At 41.8% G+C, this 24,333-nt stretch overlaps 1 protein-coding gene across 5 annotated transcripts in view; it reads right to left on the bottom strand.

The window, feature by feature from the left end:
- The window catches only part of MCF2L2 (MCF.2 cell line derived transforming sequence-like 2), a 337,731-nt gene that overhangs the window by 33,433 nt on the left and 279,965 nt on the right, over positions 1-24,333 (bottom strand). For 4 of the 5 annotated variants that reach the window (XM_037839691.1, XM_037839680.1, XM_037839694.1 and 1 more), the window contains 5 exons: positions 22,872-22,941; positions 18,697-18,789; positions 17,965-18,057; positions 11,805-11,876; positions 9,850-9,975 (listed from right to left, as the gene is read on the bottom strand). In XM_037839691.1, the coding sequence (XP_037695619.1) occupies positions 9,850-9,975; positions 11,805-11,876; positions 17,965-18,057; positions 18,697-18,789; positions 22,872-22,941 (454 nt within the window). The remainder of the gene's footprint in view (positions 1-9,849; positions 9,976-11,804; positions 11,877-17,964; positions 18,058-18,696; positions 18,790-22,871; positions 22,942-24,333) is intronic. The other variant, XM_037839686.1, reaches the window with a different exon arrangement.

Genomic DNA, 24,333 nt, shown 5'->3' with positions numbered 1-24,333 from the left:
AAGCTGTCCTTCCTCCCTGGCCACCCATACACATGCCCCACATTCAGGGTGGAAGGCTCCAGCAACACACCCAAACTGAGTTCTCCAACTGAACCCCACAAGAATCATTTCCCCACACACTGTGGGGACAAGGTGGAGAACTGACTTGAGGGGTATAGGTGACTCACAGACGCCATCTGCTGATTAGTTAGAGAAAGTGTACGCCGCCAAACTGTGTTTCTGAGAAATTAGATAGGCATTTTTTTTTTTTACAACTTGAAAGAACCCTATCAAGCAAAACAAATGCCAAGAGGCCAAAAACAACAGAAAATCTTAATGCATATGATAAAACCAGACGATATGGAGAATCCAACTCCAAACACACAAATCAAGATATCTGAAGAGACACAGTACCTTGCACAATTAATCAAAGAACTACAATCAAGGAACGAAAACATGGCAAAGGATTTAAAGGACATCAAGAAGACCATGGCCCAGGATATAAGTGACATAAAGAAGACCCTAGAAGAGCATAAAGAAGACATTGCAAGAGTAAATAAAAAAATAGAAGATCTTATGGAAATAACAGAAACTGTTGGCCAAATTAAAAAGATTCTGGATATTCACAATACAAGACTAGAGGAAGTTGAACAACGTCTCAGTGTCCTAGAAGTCCACAGAACAGAAAATGAAAGAACAAAAGAAAGAATGGAGAAAAAAATCGAAAAAATCAAAATGGATCTCAGGGATACGATAGATAAAATAAAACGTCCAAACTTAAGACTCATTGGTGTCCCAGAAGGGGAAGAGAAGGGCAAAGGTCTAGAAAGAGCATTCAAAGAAATTGTTGGGGAAAACTTCCCCAACATTCTACACAATATAAATACACAAAGCATAAATGCCCAGCGAACTCCAAATAGAATAAATCCAAATAAACCCACTCCGAGACATATTCTGATCAGACTCTCAAACACTGAAGAGAAGGAGCAAGTTCTGAAAGCAGCAAGAGAAAAGCAATTCACCACATACAAAGGAAACAACATAAGACTAAGTTGTGACTACTCAGCGGCCACCATGGAGGTGAGAAGGCAGTGGCATGACATATTTAAAATTCTGAGAGAGGAAAATTTCCAACCAAGAATACTTTATCCAGCAAAACTCTCCTTCAAATTTGAGGGAGAGCTTAAATTTTTCACAGACAAACAAATGCTGAGAGAGTTTGCCAATAAATGACCTGCCCTACTTCAGATACTAAAGGAAGCCCTACCAACAGAGAGAAAAAGAAAGGAGAAAGAGATATAGAGAATTTCAACAGACATATATAGTACCTTACATCCCAAATCACCAGGACACTCGTTTTTCTCCAGTGATCACATATCTTTCTCCCGAAGGGACCATAAGCTGGGACATAAAACAAGCCTCAAGAAATTAAAAAAAAATTGAATATACTCAAAGCACATTCTCCAACCACATTGGAATACAAATAGAAGTCAATAATTTTTGAACTGTAACTCCACTATTTACTTCCTACATGATATAAAATACACAAACTCTAAGGACAAATCAGTGGTTTTGAACTCAATGTAAAATATGTAATTTTAGACAACTATATAAGATGGGGGAATGGAGGAGTTGAGGAACATAGTTCATGTGTCCTATTGAAGTGAAGGTGGTATCAAAGAAAAACAAGATTGATATGGATTTAAGAGGTTAATTTCAAGCCCCACAGTAAACACAAAGAAATTATCAGAGAATATAACCATAGAGATGAAAAGTAGAGTTTCGGTTAAGAGAATGGGGGAAGGGGCAATGGGAAGTTAAGAAATGAGTGTAGCGTTGCTGTTTGAGGTGAAGGGAAATTTCTAGTGGGTGGGAAAGAGCATTACAACATTCTAAATGTGATTAATCCCACTAATGGAAGGCTAGGGAGGGGGTGGAATGGGAAGATTTAGGCTGTATATGTTTCCACAACTGAAAAAAAAAAAGTATAAATAGATGACAATTGAATGCCAAGGATGAACTTGGATGGGATTGGAGGATGGAGGACAGGAGGCTCAAAGGGACACAGTTGAGACATAAGGAAAAGGAAATATAGAATGTAAGCTTTGTATCATTGTTGAATCTCTTGTACTTCTTAGCTGTGCTTAATGGGATTGCACAAAAGAAAGTTCTTGTTCATGGGAAGTGTATACGTGAATTATAGTGCATGTTCAAGGATACGTGCAGCTAGCTCTCATATGTTCAGAAGACAGCGCAATAGATGATGGATGATAGGTAGGGAAGGAGGGAGGGAGGGAAAGAAATAGCGATGTGACAGCATGTTAAAGTTGGTGGATTGAGCTATCGGGGGAGGGGGGTCAGGGTATGGTGGAATTCTGTGTATGGGGTTAGTATTGTTTTTGCAACTGTTCCTATAACTTTGAATTTATTTCAAAATAAAAAAAAAATGGCACTAACAGACCATGGCGTGAGTTGGCAATGGAGATATGCAAAATATCACCATTTGATTCTCCTAATCATACTCTTGTTTGAAGCAAGGCTCTGTGTGACAGTGTTTTTGACACTTTAGCAGAGTTTTGCAGAGTTAAGAGGTATAATGGTGTTGGCTGGTTGCTCTTAGATATGCTGGATAAAGTTATAAGAGAAAAGGATGAGCTGAAGCCTTCAGATTTGAAACTTAAGCACTGTATGACAGAAGTAAAGGTTTCTATGTGTGCCCTGAAAGAAAATCTTATTTCCTATGGCCACAGACTTGAGATTTCTGAAAACCAGACCCAGAATCTCATTGTGCGAGTAGCAGATTTACAACATAAACTAAAATCTCAATCTTGCAGGGTGTCTGCTGTTAAAGTAAAGGCATTGATTGGAAAAGAATGGAATCCTGAAACTTGGGATGGGGACATATGGATTGATAATAACGGCAGTGAGGACACTGGAACCCTGGATTCTGCTGAGTCTTTGTTAGATATACCTGTAGTGGTCTGTCCTGAGGAAACTGCTTTGAGGATGGCTTCCTGACCTCCAGTCTGCCCTAAGGAGCCTTCCATCCAACCTCCACTTAAAGAGATGAACTCTTCAGTGCCTGGTAAACCTATAATCACCTCCTCTGAGGAAGCAGCCCTCACTCCTCTGGAGAGATTAATCCTGTTTCACAAGATGAAACTGCAACAGAATGTCCTGAGGTAAATGGCTTGAGGGATACTTCTAATTCTTTTCATGACCCACCTCCACCACAAGTCTTTGCTTCAAGATCTATAACTAGACTAATGTCCCAACAGGCCCCACAGGGTGAGACCCATGAGGAAGTATGCTATATTCCAAAAGAACTATATGAGTTTTCCAATTTATACCAACATAAATCAGGGGAATATGTGTGGGAATGGATATTAAGGGTGTGGGATAATGGTGGAAGGAATATAAAGTTGGATCTGGCTGAATTTACTGAGATGGATCCACTAAGCAGAGATTCTGCATTCAATGTTGTAACTCAAGGGGTTAGAAAGGGTGTTAACAGTTTGTTTGGGTGGTTGGCTGAAACATGGATCAAAAGGTGGCCAGTATTACCTGAGGTTGAAATGCCAGAACTGCCCTGGTAAAATGTAGAGGAGGGATTCAAAGGTTTAGAGAGATTGGAATGTTAGAGTGGATATATCATGGAAGACCTGCTCACAAACCCCTGGAATGTCCAGAGGACACACCTGTTAACAGGATTGTGAGGAAATTTATGAGACTACCTCCATCATCCCTGAAAAGCTCTGTAGTTACCCTTCTCTGTAGGTCAGATATTACTGTAGGAACTGCTGTCACTGAGCTGGAATCCTTAAACACAATGGGAATAATCAGATCCCAGGTTGGCAGAAGCCATGTGGCAGCAGTTACTCGCCAAAGACAAGGAGGGTGTGGCTACCATAATGGAAAACAGGCTCAAAGCAGCAGACAAAATAATCTGACTCACAGAGACTTATGGCGTTGGCTAGTAGATCATGGAGCACCTAGTAGTAAAATAGATGGGTAATCTACTAAATTCTTATTTGATCTGTATAAGCAAAAGATTTCCAAGTCAAGTGAACAGAAGTCTACCTTGAATTACAAAAACAGAGAGTCATGGCCCCTTAACCAATTCCCAGACTTGAGATGGTTTACAGATCCAGAGCCCCTTGAATGAGAGGAAAGCTGGGTACCCTTGGGGAAGGACCCTGTCACACTGCCAAAAATTTATAGTGTTAATTTTCCTCCCAGCCTTCTCCAGGGGGACCTATGTGTATTGGAGAAAAGGAAATGATCAGAAATTTTCGGGATTATTAGACACTGGTTCAGAAGTGACATTAATTCCAGGAGACCCAAAATGTCACTACAGTCCACCTGAGTTGGGGCTTATTGAGGTCAGGTGATCAATGGAGTTTTAGCTCAGGTCCACCTTACAGTGGGTCTAGTGGGCCCCTGGACCCATTCTGTCATTAATTCCCCAGTTCTGAAATGCCTAATTGGAATACACATACTCAGCAACTGGTGGAATCCTCACATTGGTTCCCTGACTTGTGGAGTGAGGGCTATTATGGTGGGAAAGGCCAAGTGGAAGCTGGTAGAACTGCCCCTGCCTAGCAAAATAGTAAATCAGAAGCAATACCAGATTCCTAGAGGTATTGCAGAGATTAATGCCACTCTTAAGAACTTGAAGGATGCAGGGGTGGTGATTCCTACCACATCCCCATTCAACTCTCCTATTAGGCCTGTGCAGAAAACAGATGGGTCTTGGGGGGTGACAGTGGATTATCATAAGCTTAACCAGGTGGCGACTCCAATTGCAGCTGCTGTTCCAGATGTGGTATCATTGCTTGAGCAAATCAACACATCCCCTGGAAACTGGTATGCAGCTATTGACCTGGAAAATGCTTTTTTCTCAATAGCTGTCAGTAAGGACCACCAGAAATAGTTTGCATTCAGCTGGCAAGACCAGCAGTATACATTCACTGTGGTAACTCAGGGTTATATCAACTCTCCAGCCCTATGTCATAATATTGTCTGCAGGGATCTTGACCATTTCTCCTTCCCACAAGATATCACACTGGTTCTTTATATTGATGCTATCATGTTGATTGGACCTAGTGAGAAAGAAGTAGCAACTACTCTAGATTTGTTGGTAAAGTAATTACATGTCAGAAGATGGGAGATAAATCCAACAAAAATACAGGGGCCTTACACCTCAGTAAAATTTCTAGGTGTCCAGTGGTGTGGGGCACATTGAGATATCCCTTCTAAGGTAAAGGATAAGCTGTTGCATCTGTCCTCTCCTATGACCAAAAAGAGGCACAATGCTTAGTTGGTCTCTGGATTTTGGAGACAACATATTTCTCATTTGGGTGTGCTACTCCAGCTCACTGACTGAGTGACCAGAAAAGCTTCTAGTTTTGAGTGGCGACCGGAACAAGATGAGGCTCTGTGACTAGTCCAGGCTGCTATGCAAGCTGCTCTGCCACTTGAACCATATGATCCAGTTGATCCAATGGTGCTGAAGTGTCAGTGGCAAACAGAGATGCTGTTTGGAGCCTTTGGCATGTTCCTATAGGAAAATCACAATGCAGGCCCTCAGGATTTTGGAGTAAAGCCTTATCATCCTCTGCAGATAACTACTCTCCATTTGAGAAACAGCTTTTGGCCTGCTATTGGGCCTTAGTACAGACAGAATGCTTAACCATGGGCCACCCCATCAAGTTGCCATGAGACCTGAGTTACCTATCATGAGCTGGGTGTTTCCTGACCTGCCAAGCTATAAAGTTGGGTGTGTACTGTAGCACCCCATCATAAAATGGAAATGGTATATACGAGATAGAGTCCTGAAGGCGCACGTAAGTTACATGAGGAAGTGGCCCAAATGCCCATGGCCCCCACTCCTTCCACCTTACCTTCTCTTTTTTAGCCCACAGCTATGGCATCTTGGGGAGTTCCTTACAATCAGTTGACTGAGGAAGAGAAAATTTGGGCCTGGTTTACAGATTGTTCTCCATGATACACAGGCACCACCTGAAAGTGGACAGTTGCAGCACTGCAGCCCTTTCTGGGATGTCTCTGAAGGACAGTGGCGAGGGGAAATGCTCCCAATGGGTGGAACTTTGAGCAGTGCACCTGGTTGTTCACTTTGCTTGGTAGGAGAACTGGCTAAAGGTGTGTTTGTATACTGATTCATGTGCTGTGGCTAATGATTTGGCTGGATGGTCAGGGACTTGGAAGGAACATGATTCTAAACTTCATGACAAAGAAGTCTGGGGAAGAGGTATGTGGATAGACCTTTCTGAGTGAGCAAAAAACATGAAGATATTTGTGTCCCATGTGAATTCTCACCAGCAGGTGACTACAGCAGAAGAAGATTTTAATAATCAAGTGGATAAGATGATCTGTTTGGTGGATACCAATCAGCCTCTTTCTCCAGCCACTCCTGTCACTGCCCAATGGGCTCATGAACAAAACGGTCATGGTGGTAGGGATGAAGGTTATGCATGGGCCCACCAAGGCCGATCTGGCCACAGCCACTTCTGAGTGCACAATCTGCCAGCAGCAGAGATCCACACTCAGTTCCCGATATGGCACCATTCCCCGAGGTGATCAACCTGCTACCTGGTGGCAGGTTGATTACATTGACCACTTCCATCATGGAAGGGGCAGCGATTTGTTCTTACTGGAATGGACACATACTCCAGATAAGGGTTTGCCTTCCCTGCATGAAATGCTTCTGCCAAAACCAGCATCCGTGGACTTACAGAATGCCTTATCCACTGTCATGGTATTCCACACAGCATTGCTTCTGACCAAGGAACCCACTTCACAGCAAATAAAGTGAGGAAATGGGCACATGCTCATGGAATTCTCTGGTCTTACCATGTTCCCCATCATCCAGAGGCAGCTAGTTTGATAGAATGGTGGAATGGCCTGTTGACTCAATTACAGCACTAACTAAGTGGCAATACCTTGCAGGGCTGGGCATTGTTCTCCAGGAGGCTGGGTATGTTCTGAATCAGCATCCACTCTATGGTGCTGTTTCTCCCATAGCCAGGATTCATGGGTCCAGGAATCAAGGGGTGGAAACAGGAGTGGCACCACTCAGTATCACGCCTAGTGATCCACTAGGAACATTTTTGCTTCCTGTCCCTGCAAGCTTAAGCTCTGCTTGTCTACAAGTCTTAGTTCAAAAGGAGGAGTGCTTCCACCAGGAAACACAACAATAATTCCATTGAACTGGAACTTAAAACTGCCACCTTGCCACTTGGGGCTTCTTACGCCTGTCAATCAACAGGCAAAGAAGGGGATTACTGTACTGGCTGGGATGATTGATCCTGACTATCAAGGGGAAATAGCACTGCAAGTACACAATGGAGGTAAAAAAGAGTTTTCCTGGAACACAAGAGATCCCCTAGGGTGTCTCTTAGTACTACCACACCCTGTGATTAAAGTCAATGGAAAACTGCCACAACCCAATCCAGGCAGGACTACCAATGGCCCAGAAACTTCAGGAATGGTTTGGGTCACCCCACCAGGCAAAGGACCATGGCCAGCTGAAGTGCTTGCTGAGGGTAAACGGAACATGGAATGAGTAGTGGAAGAAGGTGGTGATAAATATGAACTACAACCATGTGACAAGTTATAGAAATGAGGACTAAGATGACATGAATCTTTCCTCTTTGTTTCTTTATGAGTATGTTTGTATTTGTCTATAAAGCAAATATCTTTGTTTTCTTCTCTCTCTGATCCCCTTATCATATGACATAAGCTGTATTGTTCATTTTACAGTATTTAAGTAAAAGGAAATCAAGTTTAAGAGTTAATTTCACCCAAGGACTTGCACCCTATTCTGGAGAGATTTAGTGCATTTCTGCTTGTACGCAGGACAGCTGAGTACTGTTAGATGAAATATATGTCTGTTATTGTTCTCTACTTAGAGAGAAAATATGGTTTAAGATGATGTGTATAACTGCCAAGTTGACAAGGGGTAGACTGTGATGGTTTGGTTCATGTGTCAACTTAGCCAGGTGATGGTGTCCTGGTGTCTGGTCAAACAAGCACTGGCCTAACTGTTACTGAAAGGACATTTGTGACTGACTAAGAAACCAGAAGGCTGGTTTATTAAATCATCAGTCAGTTGGCTGTAGCTGTGACTAATTACATCAATGAAGGGTGTGTCTTCTGCAATGAAAGAATTCAATCAGCTGGATTTAATCCAATCAGTTGAAGACTTTTAAGGGAAACAAGACAGATGACCTTCACTTCTTTGGCTAGCCAGCAAAGCGTTTCCTGAGGAGTTCATTGAACACCTTCATTGGAGTTGCCAGTTTGCTGCCTGCCCTATGGAATTTGGAGTTTTGCATACCCACAGTTGTGTAAGACACTTTGATAAAATCTTGTATTTATTGATATCTCTTGTTGATTGTTTCCCTAGAGAACCCTAACTAATACAGAGCATCACTACCCAGGACTGCTGCAAACCTAGTTGGACTAAATTTCCAAGAGGCTGGCCAGAGAAATAGCATGAGGGAAGTAAATAAGGAGATCACAGGTTTTTGGTTTTTGGTTTTTGTTTTCTGTTTTTTTTTTGTTGTTGTTGTTGTTGTTCCTAATTAAGTTGCATGATTTGATTTATGACAATGAAAGAAAGAAAGGTCTTCAGCGAAGGACTCAGAAAACAGTATGTTAAGAACCAGGTAAAAATGACAAGAAAGGAAAGATAAAGTATTGGTCTGAAATATAATTCTCAGAATGCTTGAACTCCAATAATGGCCCACCAAAGATGTCCACATCTTAGTCCTTGGAATTTAGAAATATGTTAGGTTGTATGGCAAAGGGGAATTAAGGTTGCTAATCAGCTGACCATGAAATAGGGAGATGATCCTGGATTCTCTGAGTGGGCCCAATGTAATTACAAGTGCCCTTAAAAGTGGAAGAGGGAGGCAGGAGAGGAGGTCAGAGTGATGCAACGTGAAAAGAACTCAACCCACTGCTGCTGGCTTTGAGAATGGAGGAAGAGGGCCAGGAGTCAAGACCGCTCTAAGACGGAAAAGGGAAAGCAATGAATTCTCCCCGAGGACCTCCCAGAAGGAAGGCAGGCCAATGACACCTTGAGTTTAGCCTGGTGAAACAGTGTCAGAGTTCTGAGCTACAGAATGGTAAGATAATAAACGTGCTGTTTAGGCCACTGAGCTCGTGGATCAAAATCTAGCAGACTTCAAAGTGAAAAACAGTCCCAAAGAGATCACACAGTTCCAGAGGATGGTTTGCCTGGAATTCCTGGGCCTGGCTGCGTGGGATTAGCATGAATACTGGAGTTGAGACAGCTCAACTCCCAGAAGTGCAGAACTGGCCCCTGGATACACTCTCTTGGATCTTCTGTCAACCATTTGAATTAAGGGATGTACAATATATACTTGTTGGGCCTCTTCTGGGATCTGTGATATAAACAGGGTTAGGCTCTCATGACCCATTTTAAAAATACTTTCCACAGAGCAAATCTAAGTCAAGAAGGAAAATCTTGAAATCTTTCAATATTTCAATATTGCCATGAGTCAGAAAAGAAATCCCCCCTGAACACTTTTCCCACATACGTTCTGGTTTCTGAGTTTCTGACTTGTCTCGAGTGTGGGTCAGTCTCAATATTCAGGATTCCAGGGGACACGACCCACAGGGGATTCCCGAAAATGCTAAGGGGCTGCTTGGAATCTAGTAACCCAGGTTTGCTGACTGACTGAAGTTACTTTCCCCAGAGTCCAATTCCTTTAACATAGATTATTTCTCCAACTTTGCCACAGCACTCCCCACCTCTCCTAGCTTTATAATACCGTGCCTGCCTTTTGTCCGAAATGCCCCAACACTTGCTGAGGAACGTACCGGATATCCAGTGACTGCTGCCAGGTCCACAGCCAGCTCACAAGACTCGATCAAATCCTCCACCATGGCCAAAGCTTGCTGTAGTTCGGCTGAGAATGCTGAATCCTTGGTCCTCTTTGGCCCATCCTGTGGAAACCACAAACGCTTTCTTGGAAATCAAAAGGTATACTGTCTCACAAGTAGAGAAGGAAAACAGGATAGTGAGAAGGAGCAACTCATCCAGCCAGCACCAAAGTGACTGAGAAGGTGGATACATCTATCTGTTTCCCTGCTCCGAAAGAATGGTAGCCAAAGATATTTGCCGGTTTAAGTATATGATATGTAGTTGAGCTAAACCACCTACCGCACCTTCTGCAAAGTGTATTAATGAAAAATGAAGTTCATAAACTCGTGAACATTATATTCCTACTACATAAAAAAACTCAGCTTTTTTAAAGCACAAAGAAAATCACTTTAAATTGCACCCCCCCCCTTTATATTCCTTTCCCCAAGGGGCTTACTGAAAGGTAAAATCTGAGTATCATATTCCTATGTTTAACATGAACATCTTATTCCTGTGGGTAAAATTATACTTAGAACCATCCCAGAGGAGGAGATTTGTAAATCCTGCAGAGGCAAAGAATGGGAGGTTTTCTAATGATTTATACTGAAAACCTTAACGGTCCCATTTGCAGAGTGAATACCCCCAGCTCCGCCCTTCATCCCTCCTCTGCTTCCCCAGCCCTCCTCACATTCCACAAATGTGAAAGACACTAAAAAAGAAAAGCCAACGTGGTCTGTTCCTCCCAAACATAAAGACTCAGCATTAAGTGGAAAAGTAATAACTGTTAATTAAAGAGACCAATGTTCTATGTTCTGTTGTTTCAGTTCAAAAGGCTTTCTTGCTTCTGGTTTCAGTATTTTATTTCCCTGCCTACAAGGCATATTTATCTGCTAGCCTGGTAAATACAAACAAAAAGTTTGTGGTTTGTTTCTTCTGTGCTTTTTGTTGTTGTTGTTGCTCTCCATATAGCCCCACCTCTTTCTGTCCTCTAGGGCATAATGCAGTCAAAAGACTGTTGTGTTTTCTTAATCCCTACTGAAGCACTGGGTATTAGTGTCTTTGTATCAGAGATATGAGTGACAGTGCTGATGAATGGAACCGATCACCTTGCCTCCACTGAACAATGAGCCCTGGCTTCTTACCTTCTCACTCATAATAACTATGCTTCAGTTCCTGGTAAAAGACAATAGACTCTCATCTGCATTCATTTTAATGTCATTAATAAAGGATCAAATGTTCTATACCAGGCATCTTCCTTCTTACTCAACACCTAAAACTCAATTTCTTTTTAGAAACTTAATTGCTCCCTTCCCCTGTACTCCCCCACAACCCTCCTCCCACAAAGACATTAGGGACAGCGGCTAGTTTTACATTGTATAATGCCAGGCTCAAACATTAAACTCCTCTGACTAGGGTTAGCTCCCTTGCTCCATACTATAAAAGTATTATTATCTGTGCCTCAGGGTCTTTATAATTTCAAAGTCTTCCCACCACACAGAGCAGAGAGGGCATGCAAATGACTATCCCTTGAGACACTGTACATGTCTCATAAGTTTTTCTTGTTAAAACCACATTATTCTATAGGAAATTTAAAAGAAACCCTGTGGCTAAACCACAAACTTCTTCCTAACCTGGCAGTTTGTGCTAATATGGCCACTGTTTCCTCCAATATTTTCTCTAAAGGAAACTTGGTGGTCTCGCTTAAAATTCACTCATACACACACTGATGCACACACATTTGGAAGGGAATGGGGAATAATGTTTTTTCCTCACTATGAATTATAGGATACATTCTTATTTTAGAAAATTTAGACAAAGTTCATAAACAGGGAAAATAAAATTGCTGTAAATAAACCAACCCACAACCACCATTAACAGTTATACATAATCATTAATGTTAGATATCAAGTACCTTGACCAAATCTCCTTCTGGTTCACCTAGGTCTATCTCCAAATCCTCAGGAGACTCAAAATCCAGCAGACTCTGCATTAACACAGAAGCCTCATTGAAAACCAAGAAGTATAATGCCAATTAAATCTACTGTGCAATCTTCAGTCAGCTAAGCTGACTGAGAATGTGAATAAACGTGCCTGTTTCTCACAAGAGGGAAAGAGTTAACAACATACATATGGCATACCATTTTTTTCCACACACATAAAATCATATTGTACATGTTATCTTGTAGCCTGCTTTTTCTCATGCAACAATGTATCACAAACATTTTCCCATGACATATTTTTTCTAAAACATGGTTTTAGATTGAGGCAGAGTGTTGCATTCAATAGATAAACCAAAATTGAACTAGTCTCCCTTATTGTTGACCATTTGTTTCTAGTTATTTACTATCATCATCAGCATCATCATCATCATCTTTGTGCATTTTTCCTAAGGATAAATTCCTTGAAGTAGAATTGTAACTTAACAGTTTTAATCCCTATTTTGAAGTACTTTAGAGAAGGATTGTGTCTCTGCTGGCTCTGTGTGAAAACCTATTTCAACAGCCTCTAGCTTAAGTGGGGTATTACACATTTAAACAAAAAAAAAAAAAAAAGAAAAAAAACTTTGCAAATGAAATAGACAAAACAATCCGATATCATGATTTTAATTTTAATTTATCAGATAACTAGTGAGGTAGGACTTTTAAAAACTGTTTGCTATTAAGTATTTTTTCGCAAGCTGCCTAAGTCCTTTGTTCGCCTTATTAGTAATTTCAAAGCACTCATTATGTATTAAGCATACCGACCCTCTGTCACATATGTTGCTAATATGTTTTCCAATTTTTCATGTGTCCTTTGAAAAATGGCATGATCTACCATTATATTCCTTTTCTTTTATATTGGAAAGGATTCCCCCACACCGGGAGCTCATGATCACTTGTAAAGGAAGTGAAGCTATTGACCCAACTTCATGGTCTTTCAAACAAGTTGTGTAGAACTGCAGAAGGAGGGGCGTCCCAAGGAGAGGCGTCCCTCAGGGCTGAGAACACTATAAAGTTTTTCCCTTCTTCACACGCGTGCCAATAGTTTGAACTTGTTTAATTCTGTGAAAAACTGGTTTGTCTTGAGCAGCCTCTCGGTTCTGCACAGCGCTTCTACCTCTTGTTTCCTTAGCGAAATGAAGCTAATAAAAATCATTGCACTCTAAGTACTTTTAACTTGCATTATCTCATGTAGTGCTCCCAACAAGCCCACCAGGAAGGTACTGTGATGATCTTCATTTTACAAGTGAGGAGTCTGAGGTAGAATGAGGTTCCTAAGTTCCCACAGCCTGGAAGTGCCAGAGCTCAGATTCACACCCAGGCAGGCCACCTCCTGAGCCCGCGATTTCAGTAACCATGCTCCCCAGGCTTCCGTGTGTGGGACAGAACTTCGCTGTTGGATAAACATCGCCTCCATGGGAAAACTCAGCCTGGCATTACCCACCACCCACCACATTTATTCACATTCTCAGTCAACTTAGCTGACTTGTGGCTGCAGGGGTGAAGACTGCACAGCTTCTGCCCTGCTCTCTCCTCAGAGGGTCCCAAGTGGCAGTAAAGACAGGAAGTTTGGAGGAATATAAGGCTCTAAACGAACACCGGATCAAACGTGCTCATGAATGCGCCTCCAAAGGGAAGCTGTAGGTCATTCTCATCATTTCCACACTGGTGTGACGTCTCAATTATGACATCTCCAAGTCACGGGAAGCTTCCTGGGGGTCCGTCCTGTGCCAAGCACTCTCTTGCATCACTCACCTGCTCCTCACAACAACCCTATGGAGGAGGTTCTGTTATCCCCTCTTTATATATGAGAAAACTGAGACCTGAGAGATCCAGTAATCCTACAGCTGGTAAGCAGCCAAGCCAGTACAGCCCAGGCTAGCAACGCTGATAGAAAACTGAAAGGGCAGTTATTTTTCTGACGGCAGAAGGTCGGACACCTAACTTCCCTGAGCCTCAGTTTCTTTAGACTCCAGAGCCTTTCTGGCACGTATGATGGTGGGGATTAAGAAAATACATGTGGAAAGGTACCCAGTAAAGTGTAGGTGCTCATTTAAAAAAATATTTTTATTAGGAGACCATAGTTATTGGTCAAGAACCACTTAAAATGACTTACATAGGTGAATTTCAAAATATAACTTGTAGGGATGGCTCCAAACCTTTGCCTCAGGCTTGCGTGTGGGAAGTAAATTTGACAGACTCTCATGTCCTGTTCAGGCGTTTGGGACAGCTGTTCTGCAGATGTGCTGCTGCCAATGCCTCACCACTAACGAGAGTAAAGATCAGTGAGAGGGAGAGAGAACCACTTAGGGGTTCAGACACAGCAAATCTCATTTGGTTATGCTGTTCTTGGGGAAAAGACTCTAAATCTAAGGATGTTAGTGGATGTTGCAAAAGGAGAGAAGCCTCCAACTTTGCTGTCTCCCTTCCATTGTTTTAAATGCACATAAAATATGACTTTGGGGAAATAAACACCTCATCTATAAAAGGCAGCAGATGATATCTTACATCTCTGAGAGTAGAAGCTGAGTCAGATGGTCAGGGGGTGCCCTGGCGGCCTTCCCCACCCTCTCAGCTGCCAGAAACTGTGGCCTCTCCTCCCCTAAGGCATGCTCTTTAGTGATTCCTGCCCCGGGCTGGATGTTGGACTAGCCGGGCTCCACGGTCCTGTCCAACTCTATGATTCTTTTTTTTTTTTTTTTTAACATTTTATTTTGGAATAAATTCAAAGTTATAGGAACAGTTACAAAAACCATACAAACCCCATAAGCATTCCCTGACCCCCCCCGATACCCCCGATCCACAAACTTTAACATGTTGTCCCACCGCTGTTTCTTTCCCTCCCTCCCTCCCTATCTATCATCCATCATCTATTGCTCTGTCTTCTGTACATATGAGAGCTAGCTGCACACATCCTTGAACAAACACTATAATTCTCATATACAATTCCCATGAACAAGAACATTCGTTTATGCAATCCCATTAAGCATAGATAAGAAGTACAAGAGATTGAACAATGATACAAAGCTTACATTCTATATTTCCTTTTCCTTATGTCTCAACTATGTCCCTTTGAGCCTCCTGTCCTCCATCATCCAATCCTATCCAGGGTCATCCTTGGCATTCAATTATTGTCTGTTTAGACTGTTTTTTTTTTTTTTCTCAACTGTGGAAACATATATATAGCCTAAATCTTCCCATTCCACCCCCTCCCTAGCATTCCATTAGTGGGATTAATCACATTTAGAATGTTGTAATGCTATCACTTCCCACCCTCCATTGCTAGAAATTTCCCTTCACCTCAAACAGCAACCCTACACTCATTTCTTAACTCCCCATTGCCCCTCCCTCCATTTCTCTTTGATACCAGCTTAACTTCTATAGGACACCTAACCTATGTTCCTATACTCCTCCATTCCCCCACCTTTATATAGTTCTTGTCAAAAATTACATATTTTACATTGAGTTGAAAACCACTAATTTGTCCTTAGAGTTTGTGTATTTTATATCATGTAGAAAGTAAATAGTGGAGTTACAATTCAAAAAATTGTTGACTTCTACTTGTATTCCATTGTGGTTGGAGTATGTGCTTTGAATATATTCAATTTTCTTTTTCTTCTTAAATTTATTGAGGCTTATTTTATGTCCCAGCCTATGGCCCCTTCTGGAGAAAGATCCGTGATCCCTAGATAAAAATGAGTGTCCTGGTGATTTGGGATGTAAGGTTCTATATCTGTCTGTTAAAATTCTCTATATCTCTTTCTACTTTCTTTGTTTCTTTGTTGGTAGGGCTCTCGTTAGCATCTGGAGTAGGGCAGGTCTTTTATTGGCAAACTCTCTCAGCATTTGTTTGTCTGTGAAAAATTTAAGCTCTCCCTCAAATTTGAAGGAGAGTTTTGCTGGATAAAGTATTCTTGGTTGGAAATTTTTCTCTCTCAGGATTTTAAATATGTCATTGCCACTGCCTTCTCGCCTCCGTGGTGGCCGCTGAGTAGTCACAACTTAGTCTTATGTTACCTTTGTATGTGGTGAATTGCTTTTCTCTTGCTGCTTTCAGAACTTGCTCCTTCTCTTCAGTATTTGAGAGTCTGATCAGAATATGTCTCGGAGTGGGTTTATTTGGATTTATTCTATTTGGAGTTCGCTGGGCATTTATGCTTTGTGTATTTATATTGTGTAGAAGGTTTGGGAAGTTTTCCCCAACAATTTCTTTGAATACGCTTTCTAGACCTTTACCCTTCTCTTCCCCTTCTGGGACACCAATGAGTCTTAAGTTTGGACATTTTATTTTATCTATCGTATCCCTGAGACCCATTTCAATTTTTTTCGATTTTTTTCTCCATTCTTTCTTTTGTTTTTTTCATTTTCTGCTCTGTGGACTTCTAGACTTTGAGTCTTAGTTCAACTTCCTCTAATCTTGTATTGTGAATATCCAGAATCTTTTAATTTGGCCAACAGTTTCTTTTTATTTCCATAAGATCGTCTATTTTTTTATTTACTCTTGAAATGTCTTCTTTATGCTCTTCTAGGGTCTTCTTTATGTCGCTTATATCCTGGGCCATGGTCTTCTTCATGTCCTTTAAATCCTTTGCCACGGTTTCATTCCTCAATTGTAGTTCTTTGATTAATTGAGCCAAGTACTGTGTGTCTTCTGATATTTTGATATGGGTGTTTGGACTTGGGTTCTCCATATTGTCTGGTTTTATCATATGCATTAAGATTTTCTGTTGTTTTTGGCCTCGTGGCATTTGCTTTGCTTGATAGTGTTCTTTCAAGTTGTAAAAAAAAAAAATGCCAATCTAATTTTTCAGAAACAGTTTGGTGGCATACACTTTCTCTAACTAACCAGCAGGTGGTGACTGTGAGTCACCTATACCCCTCAAGTCAGTTCTCCCCAACCCTGTCCCTGCGGTGTGTGGGGAAATGATTCTTGTGGGGTTCAGTTGGTGAACTCAGTTTGGGTGTGTTGCTAGAGCCATCTGCCCTGAACGTGGGGCGTGTTCGGGTGGCCAGGGAGGAAGGCAGCTTTAATATTCAAATCCCCCAGGTTCCTGGAGATTCCAGGCCGCCGCAAGAGTCTAAGCCTTCATTTTGGATCCATCCCAGACCCTCTCTCTCGCTGACCCACAAACCACCGGACTTGGCATAGCATCCCTGGGTTTTCTGAGCGGGCCCTCTTTCTCAGCTGTGATCTTTCAGGACCTCTGCTAAGGGAAGGCTGTGCTACGTCACAACTGTGCGCTGTCCCTCAAGGGAAGTCCCGGGCCACCGGGCTGTGCCAGGGCGCTCTCAGCCCAATGCAAAAATGGTTGAATGGGGCGTCTCAGCACCCCCTCTCTTCACACAGTTCCTCCTTCCCAGCTCCGGGGCAACTGGCGCAGCTCTGGGCTGTGGGCACGGCCCGGGGCAGGAGTTTATCCAGCCCTCCAGGGATCCAGCTACAAGCCGCGGGGCTTCTCCCTCCCTCTGGCTCTCCCCTGCACTCCCCTGGTCCCGAGGGTATCTGCCGCGAGCTATCCTCCATGGCCGACACCGAGAGGCCAGCTCAGCTTGCTCCTGTTGTGTTTCGCTGCGCGGTTTCCACCTTCACAACTGCAGCTGCTCCTGGGTTTTTCCTTTTTTTTTTTTTCTTTTTAAAAGAACCAGTTTGTCTCCAACCGCCAACTCCCTGCTTCCCCACACTGCAGCACGGCTGCGGGTCTTCCATCCAGCTTACTCACTCGTTTCAGAATGCAGACTCCTGGTTTCACCAAGTATACAGCCTCTGTGATACTAGGAGACCTCATCCAACTGGCACATCGCTGAGACTGGTGCTCTGGGTCACCTTCTGATTTTTATCTAGTATTTTCCACAGAGATGTTTTTTTTGTCCTGTCTCACCTAGCCGCCATCTTAGGTTCTTCCCAACACTATGATTCTTTAGTTCTTACTAAGAAGGGCTGATTTAGACTTGGAGGAAAGAAAAATCCCAAGGAATGGTCATATCAGCCTCCTTGGAAGACCAGGTCACAACCCTATATGTCTGTGAAAATGAGCACCAGAGCCTAGGCATCTGATTTCCCAACACAGAAAAGCACTGTTTTTATGAATTTACCTTCAACAGCATCTGGTATTTTATAAGTCTCTGGCTTGGTCCTCTAAGATACTTAAAAAGAGGGAGTCTGTGATCCAACTGGCGCTGGCATACCTTTAAAAGCCAAACAGAAATGACATAAAACAAAACAAAGAAAACAAAAAGTGTTAAAGTGACAGCATTTAGAAACCAGAAAGGAAATGGGCTCTTTATAAAGAGGAGTGGCTGTGTTGAGCAAGTTCATAATGATCATAATGATATTGAGTTGTTCAGTCTGTCAGGCACAGTGAGTGAAATGAGAGAAAGAAGCAGGGCCACTTATTCCTTTTAGAAAGTGTGTCCAGTAGAAGACAGTGGAGGCATTTCAGATCCTTCTGAAAAGGAGGCAGCCCATCTTCAAGTTGGGTGGGAGGATCTGTCCAGGTCATTTTAAGCCTGAAAGCTTATCATCATTCCAGGAGCCCCCAAATGTGACATTTTTTTACTTAGTTTCATTTTCAAAAACTATTCTAGAAGAGGACCTTGGCTTTCTTACCAGGCTGCAGTTGCTCTTCATAAGCTGATCCATAGGGACCCAGAGGAGAATTGAAACTTCCAATGTGTAATTTCAAAATACAAGAGGCTTTTAATAAATATAAATCCCAGTACCAAATTCCTCTGACTGGTTCATAACTTTGATTTACTTAAAAATTTGATGCACATAAGCATTTTTCCAGGGAGAACAATTTGTAGGAGACGTAAGAGCGACATTACCCCAAAGTAAGCGCAGTCTTGACATTCTTGCCAGATTGCCTTTGCTCGGGGCAGATTCTTATGGTATTTAAAATATATTTGAAGATCTTCTTTCTGGGTGGGAAAAAATTAGAACAAATTCATCAGGTAGCATTTTTCAGTAAGTGGACACGATATGACAGTTTATTCATTCATTCAGCAAACCTGAGCATATCCAAGGTATAAGGAACCAGAGATGTATGACCTTATGTTGGGGTGTGTTTATGACGGGGAAGTGAGCAGATGGTTATAAACCACCATAAGTACTAAACACAGATATGATCCTTCCTTCCCCTGGTCTTTGTCCAGTATATCAACTTTCTCCCCAAACAGTTCTCAGTGAGTAACACAACTGATAGGAAAAAAAACCTTCTGATGGCTGATAGTCCCTCCCTTCTCTCTCCATCCTTTCATTATTATGGCTATCATAACAACTGACTCTAAACTCATAATTCCAACTCTAAAAAGAAACCTAAGAAACAACCCAAAAGAAACACTCTAGCAGGAAAATGTGGCATTATGGGCAAAGAACACAGGTCTAAGTCTTTTAGGCAACACACAAAGGAGTAAGTTCTGCCTCAAATGCCACCTTCAACCCGTGGCACAAGACCTTCAAGACAGGAAAAGTTAGGAGAATATTTCAGAGCTAGATTTCAAGAGGGATTCAAGGTGCTGCATGACCTACATTCTCAAGGTCTCAAAGACGTTGAGAGGTAGGCACGCATCTACCAATGTCCCAGATAGAAAGGACACCCCAAGCTTATGAAGTCAGCTTGCCGGCTTCCTTCACACCATCAGGGAAACCTGGTCCACAGCAAACTGGACTTGCTTCAAAGGCTACCCTATTCTGGCAAAGAAGCCCACAAGACCACCTCCTTGCAGATTTTTTTGTCCCTATCCTACTGTTCAGGCCAGCTCTCTTGATTTCCTTCATGTTGACATAAGCTTTTTTTCCCCTGCAGCTTCACCTATATCTATTGTCCTTCCAAATACACATCCATAGTAATTGATTTCCATTTCGGTAGCTCTTCCCCTCTCCTGATAGATTATAAATGGTCATTTCAGCATAAGAACTACAGCAACCCTGTTCCTTGCTACCCCTCCAGGAAAAAACTGCACACACATATACACACATACTTTTAAAGAAGAGAGATAGCCCTTGAGTAATGTTCAGATTGGTGAGGTAACTACAATAATAATTCAGAGCTCAAAAATAATACGTTCATTCATTCACTGAAGAATATTTATTGAGTACATTTAATGTGCCAAGCACTGTGTTAGGCACATTGTCCAACTCAAGGGCTCCCATGACATGGCAGCCCAGACATGGGGAACACTCCTGCCATTATGGTCAGGCTCATAAAACAAACACTACAAATTAATTATAGCATCTCACCTACATTTGGTTTGTCAGAGAACAAAGATTTTGCCTATTAGCTCCTTAGAGAATTCATGGTTTCACTGTTTTCAACACCCATCCAGTAGAAGATTCTCAGAAACTGGAGGAGATTTTGGAGATCCAACCTCCCACCCAGTGCAACATCCTCAATAGCCAACCCCCTTCCTCAGACTCTCCTAGTAGCAGAGAAGGACCTGGCTGTACTGACGGACACTGAGCTGAAATCTGCCTTCCTGGAAACTTCACCCCTTGGTCCTGAGTCTGTCCTTTGCACAACACAGAACATGGTAGGCCTTTAAATACCAAAATACAATGGTTGACCTAAATTTGCTCATCTACAGGGTAACAATCTAAAATTCCTTGGAGAAAGTATAGGCTCTAGCCAGAAGCATATGGAGGCACCTGATTCCTCTCACCTCCTTATAGAATAAATAAATAAGTAAATAAATAAACAAACATTGCTACCAAACTCATACTAATACAGGGAAACATGACCACTTATAGACTAAGACTGTGATCTTTGATGGTAAATAATCCAGTTCATTCCTGACTTTACTAATTGCAAAATATATGGTCTGAGGTTAGTTATTCAACCCTACTAGACTCCAGTTTCCTCTTCTGGTATGTGGGCTCATAATGGTGGTCAACTCCTAAAACTGTTATGAGGATTAAATGAGATGATGTATATAAACCCATCAATAAATGCGTGATACATGCCAAGTACTCAACAAATGGTAGATATTGTCAAAGCACATTTTATTTTTTAGAACACTTACACATATTTTATTTGATTATTTTATTTGATTCTTGCAACAACTTTCCATTTGGTATTATTTAGGCTGTTATATGGATGAGGAAAGGGAGTTTGAAAGAATTTAAGTAGTTTACTTGAGGTCATGCAGATAGGAAATGGCTGAATGTGGATGAGAAATTACAGTTCTTGAATCCCATCCCAGTGTTCTTTCCTCTGTACCTTGTAAGATCTCAGAGGAAATGTAACTCAAAGCAAACTACTGACAAATAAATAGTCTTCTACATAGTGCTTAGTCTCTGGGGCAAAATCAACCTGGATGTAGAGTCTGATTAAAATACTTGGCAAGAAGAATATGTCTAGGCATTTCCAAGATTAGTGGAATTCAGCAAACATTATTGAGAAAATGTAAAGTGCTTTAGTAAAGGGGGATGGACCTGTCCCTTTGGCTAACAAATACAAGTCTTTGGACAGCAGTGGTCAACTCCCTCCATGGGTTTTCAGAGATTAGGTGTTTGTGGTTTTTAATTATTCCATTTGTCTCAGAGTAAAAAACTTGTGCTTGATAAGAATTTATCACCTGTATTTTGTCTCCAACATTATAAATCATATAAGATTAATGATCTCTAGGGTTCTACTCAACATGAGAGACCATAAAAAACTTTGCAAAGCTTTAGGAGTGGAATTCTTCCAAGTAAAGATGTTTAGTTAGCAATTCCCTGACCATTTCCTCATATTTAAAAAATTTTTATTTGATGATATCCATTTCTTTCCAAATGAATTTGGTCATGTTCCCATTTAACAATTTAAGTAAGTCTTTGCAATAATGACATAAGCAACCACAAAATAGGTCTAAATTCTGAAACTGGATTTCACTTTGGTGGTTTGGTACATGCAAAATAGCACAAACAATAATAATGCTACAATAGTAACTAAACATGGAAACCTTCAGATTGAATACAACATAGTTTCTAGTGTATCTTGCATTCTGGCCCTGGAAGAAAAGCCAGTCCCTGTGGTGAGGCTGTGATGGAAAGGCCACACAGGGCTGCGGAGGGGCCTTCTAAGCCAGTCAAAAGCTCTGTTTCTCCAGTATGTCTAATACCTTGAAACCTGGGGAGTTTTTTTCCTTTCAGTTTATCACAAGTATTGCTCTTAGACTTATCAGTCATAATTTGGATTGTTTAAAAAATACTAAAGTTGTTCGATAGGTTGTTTTGGACTCACAAACAGAAAATTAAGAAACAGAATGAGAAGAGGGAATAGTTGAGAGGGAGAGAAGAAAGGGGAACGATTTAAGGAAATAGAGGGCACCTGGACCATCTGCAGGTCATCCTAACGGGCATGAAAAAGCTTGGTGGGAAATGGTGTGGGCAAACATTTCTCCGTGCCAGCTCCCGGGAGCACTGCTGGCCAGAACAGCCCATTTGCTGCCCAAAGGAGGGGTGGAAGGAAGGGTAGGCAGCAAACTCTGGGGTGTGGCGAAAGGGAGGCAGTGGGAGGTAAAGAATCACAGGACAGGAAGTTCATAAAGTTGGCTGACAAGCATGAGTGTCTGTAGACTTCAAATTTTCTAACTATCCCCTATGCTGTAAAAAAAAAAAAAAAAAAAAAAAAAGAAAATATGTTTTCTGACATTTTTAGTTAGTACCAGCACATCTTGAGAGTGTTAATACAACTTTAGCACGAGACTTTAAGCCTGAAACAGTTCGATCGATCATTCAGAAAGGACAGCTGCCTTGGCGACCCCCTGTGGCCAGCCTTCCCTTCCTAGGGGCTTTGCGGGTAGCCAGGCCCACAGTTGCTTCCACCCATCAGCATGAGCTCAGGCAACCTGGACTCATTCTTACACTGGATGAAGTGAGGTAAAGTTGGGAGGCAAATGTTTTGCAAAGGAACATATACATTTTTAGACCATAGGTTTTTCCATTTATCACTTACACAGAAAATGAAAAGCTAGCTTTAATCATATGGGTTTTTTTTGACTTATTGGGAGCCCAGACTTACTCTTTTGAGAAAGCAACGTGCCAGAAGTTCAGGATTTTCACTGCATTTTTCCAATTCTTTTAGGAAAGTCCTAGGGAAATAAAAGTAAAATACTTTGATATTTACATGTATGGGGTTAAAACTTTTTTAAAAAGTAAAATCACATAAGGTTTTAAGAAATGCTTAGAAGAATGCTATTCTCCAGACTTTATTGCTATTGGTTCATCTTCAACACACTGATTTTGAAGAAAAAATACATTTTGTGGCATTGCTATGGTTACTCTGAAACCATCTACAGCTGTTCTGATAATTCTAAACACTAGTCATAGACAAACTGGATATGCTAATGTTTCCTCCTACACGATAATAATGTTAATAAGAACTGCTGCTGCTGCTACTATTAGTAAGATCACTGAGTACTTCCTATGTGCCAGGCACATGCTAAATATAAAATTAAATATCTCATTTAATCCTCCACCAAACCCTGCAAGACAGGATTACAAAAATGTGAAACCAGAGGCTCAAAAAGTCTGAAGAAGTTCTCCAGGGAAACATAGCAAGAAAGTAGCAGAAAGTGTCAGTTTTGTGTGTGAATAAGGGTCAGGAGATGCGGTTAGGAAACAGCTCTGGTTCAATTCACCAAGTAGCCTTTTCCCCACCATTAATTAGGTGTTTGATCTTGGGGTCATCATGGTGAATAAAGTGAGTAAACAAGCTGCACTTTCCTTATCTGAAATATAAAAGGGTTGGAAGATGATTTCTAAAGTCCCTTCCTCCTCTTATTCTCTAGAACGCAACATTCAAGCAGCTCTGGGCTCAAAGGACAACTTGTTTAGAAGTTAGCATTTTCTAACCCCCTACTTCCTAGCACTACCCTATGATAGATGACCCTATGACCATCTTTGAGCTCCCAACACTGAACACAGGTGCTCAACAAATGCCGCATGCATGAATAAATGCATGAACAAAGGAACACACAAATGAATACAACATTAAGGTCTGACATCTAGGATGTGCTCTATAAATGACATTCCCTTCTTCCTCAGGGATCCTGTGGAGCCTCTCCACTCCTTCTGACTCCCCAGTCCACCGCAACCCAATCCACTGACACTGGACCCCTTGCATAAGCCTGAAAATGTCTATGTGTGAAGATGGCAAAGTAAGAAGCTTCAGGGCTCCTTCCCCCAACAGAGGCTTTGAACAACCAGCAAGAACTGGCAGAAATATCTTTCTCAAAGCTCCAGAGAACAGTTAAAGGCTTGCAGAAACAGGGCAAGTGCTAAATAAAGAAAAAGGCAACTTAAAATGGTAGAATTGCGTGGTCACTCCCCTCTTCACCAGCTTGGCAGGAGCTGCCGGCGCTCTCAGTGCAGGTTCCTGGTCCTCGTTCTGGAGGGAGTTGAGTAACCCTTTTGCACAAACTGGGAGCATGTATGCCTGGCACAACCTAGCTGGTTACAGCCTGAGGGACTGGAATAGGATA

The sequence above is a fragment of the Choloepus didactylus genome, chromosome 1, assembly GCF_015220235.1.
Source record: "Choloepus didactylus isolate mChoDid1 chromosome 1, mChoDid1.pri, whole genome shotgun sequence".
NCBI lineage: Eukaryota > Metazoa > Chordata > Mammalia > Pilosa > Megalonychidae > Choloepus > Choloepus didactylus.
The sequence above is the reverse complement of the archived record's forward strand: the minus strand, read 5'-3'. Positions and strand labels throughout refer to the sequence as shown.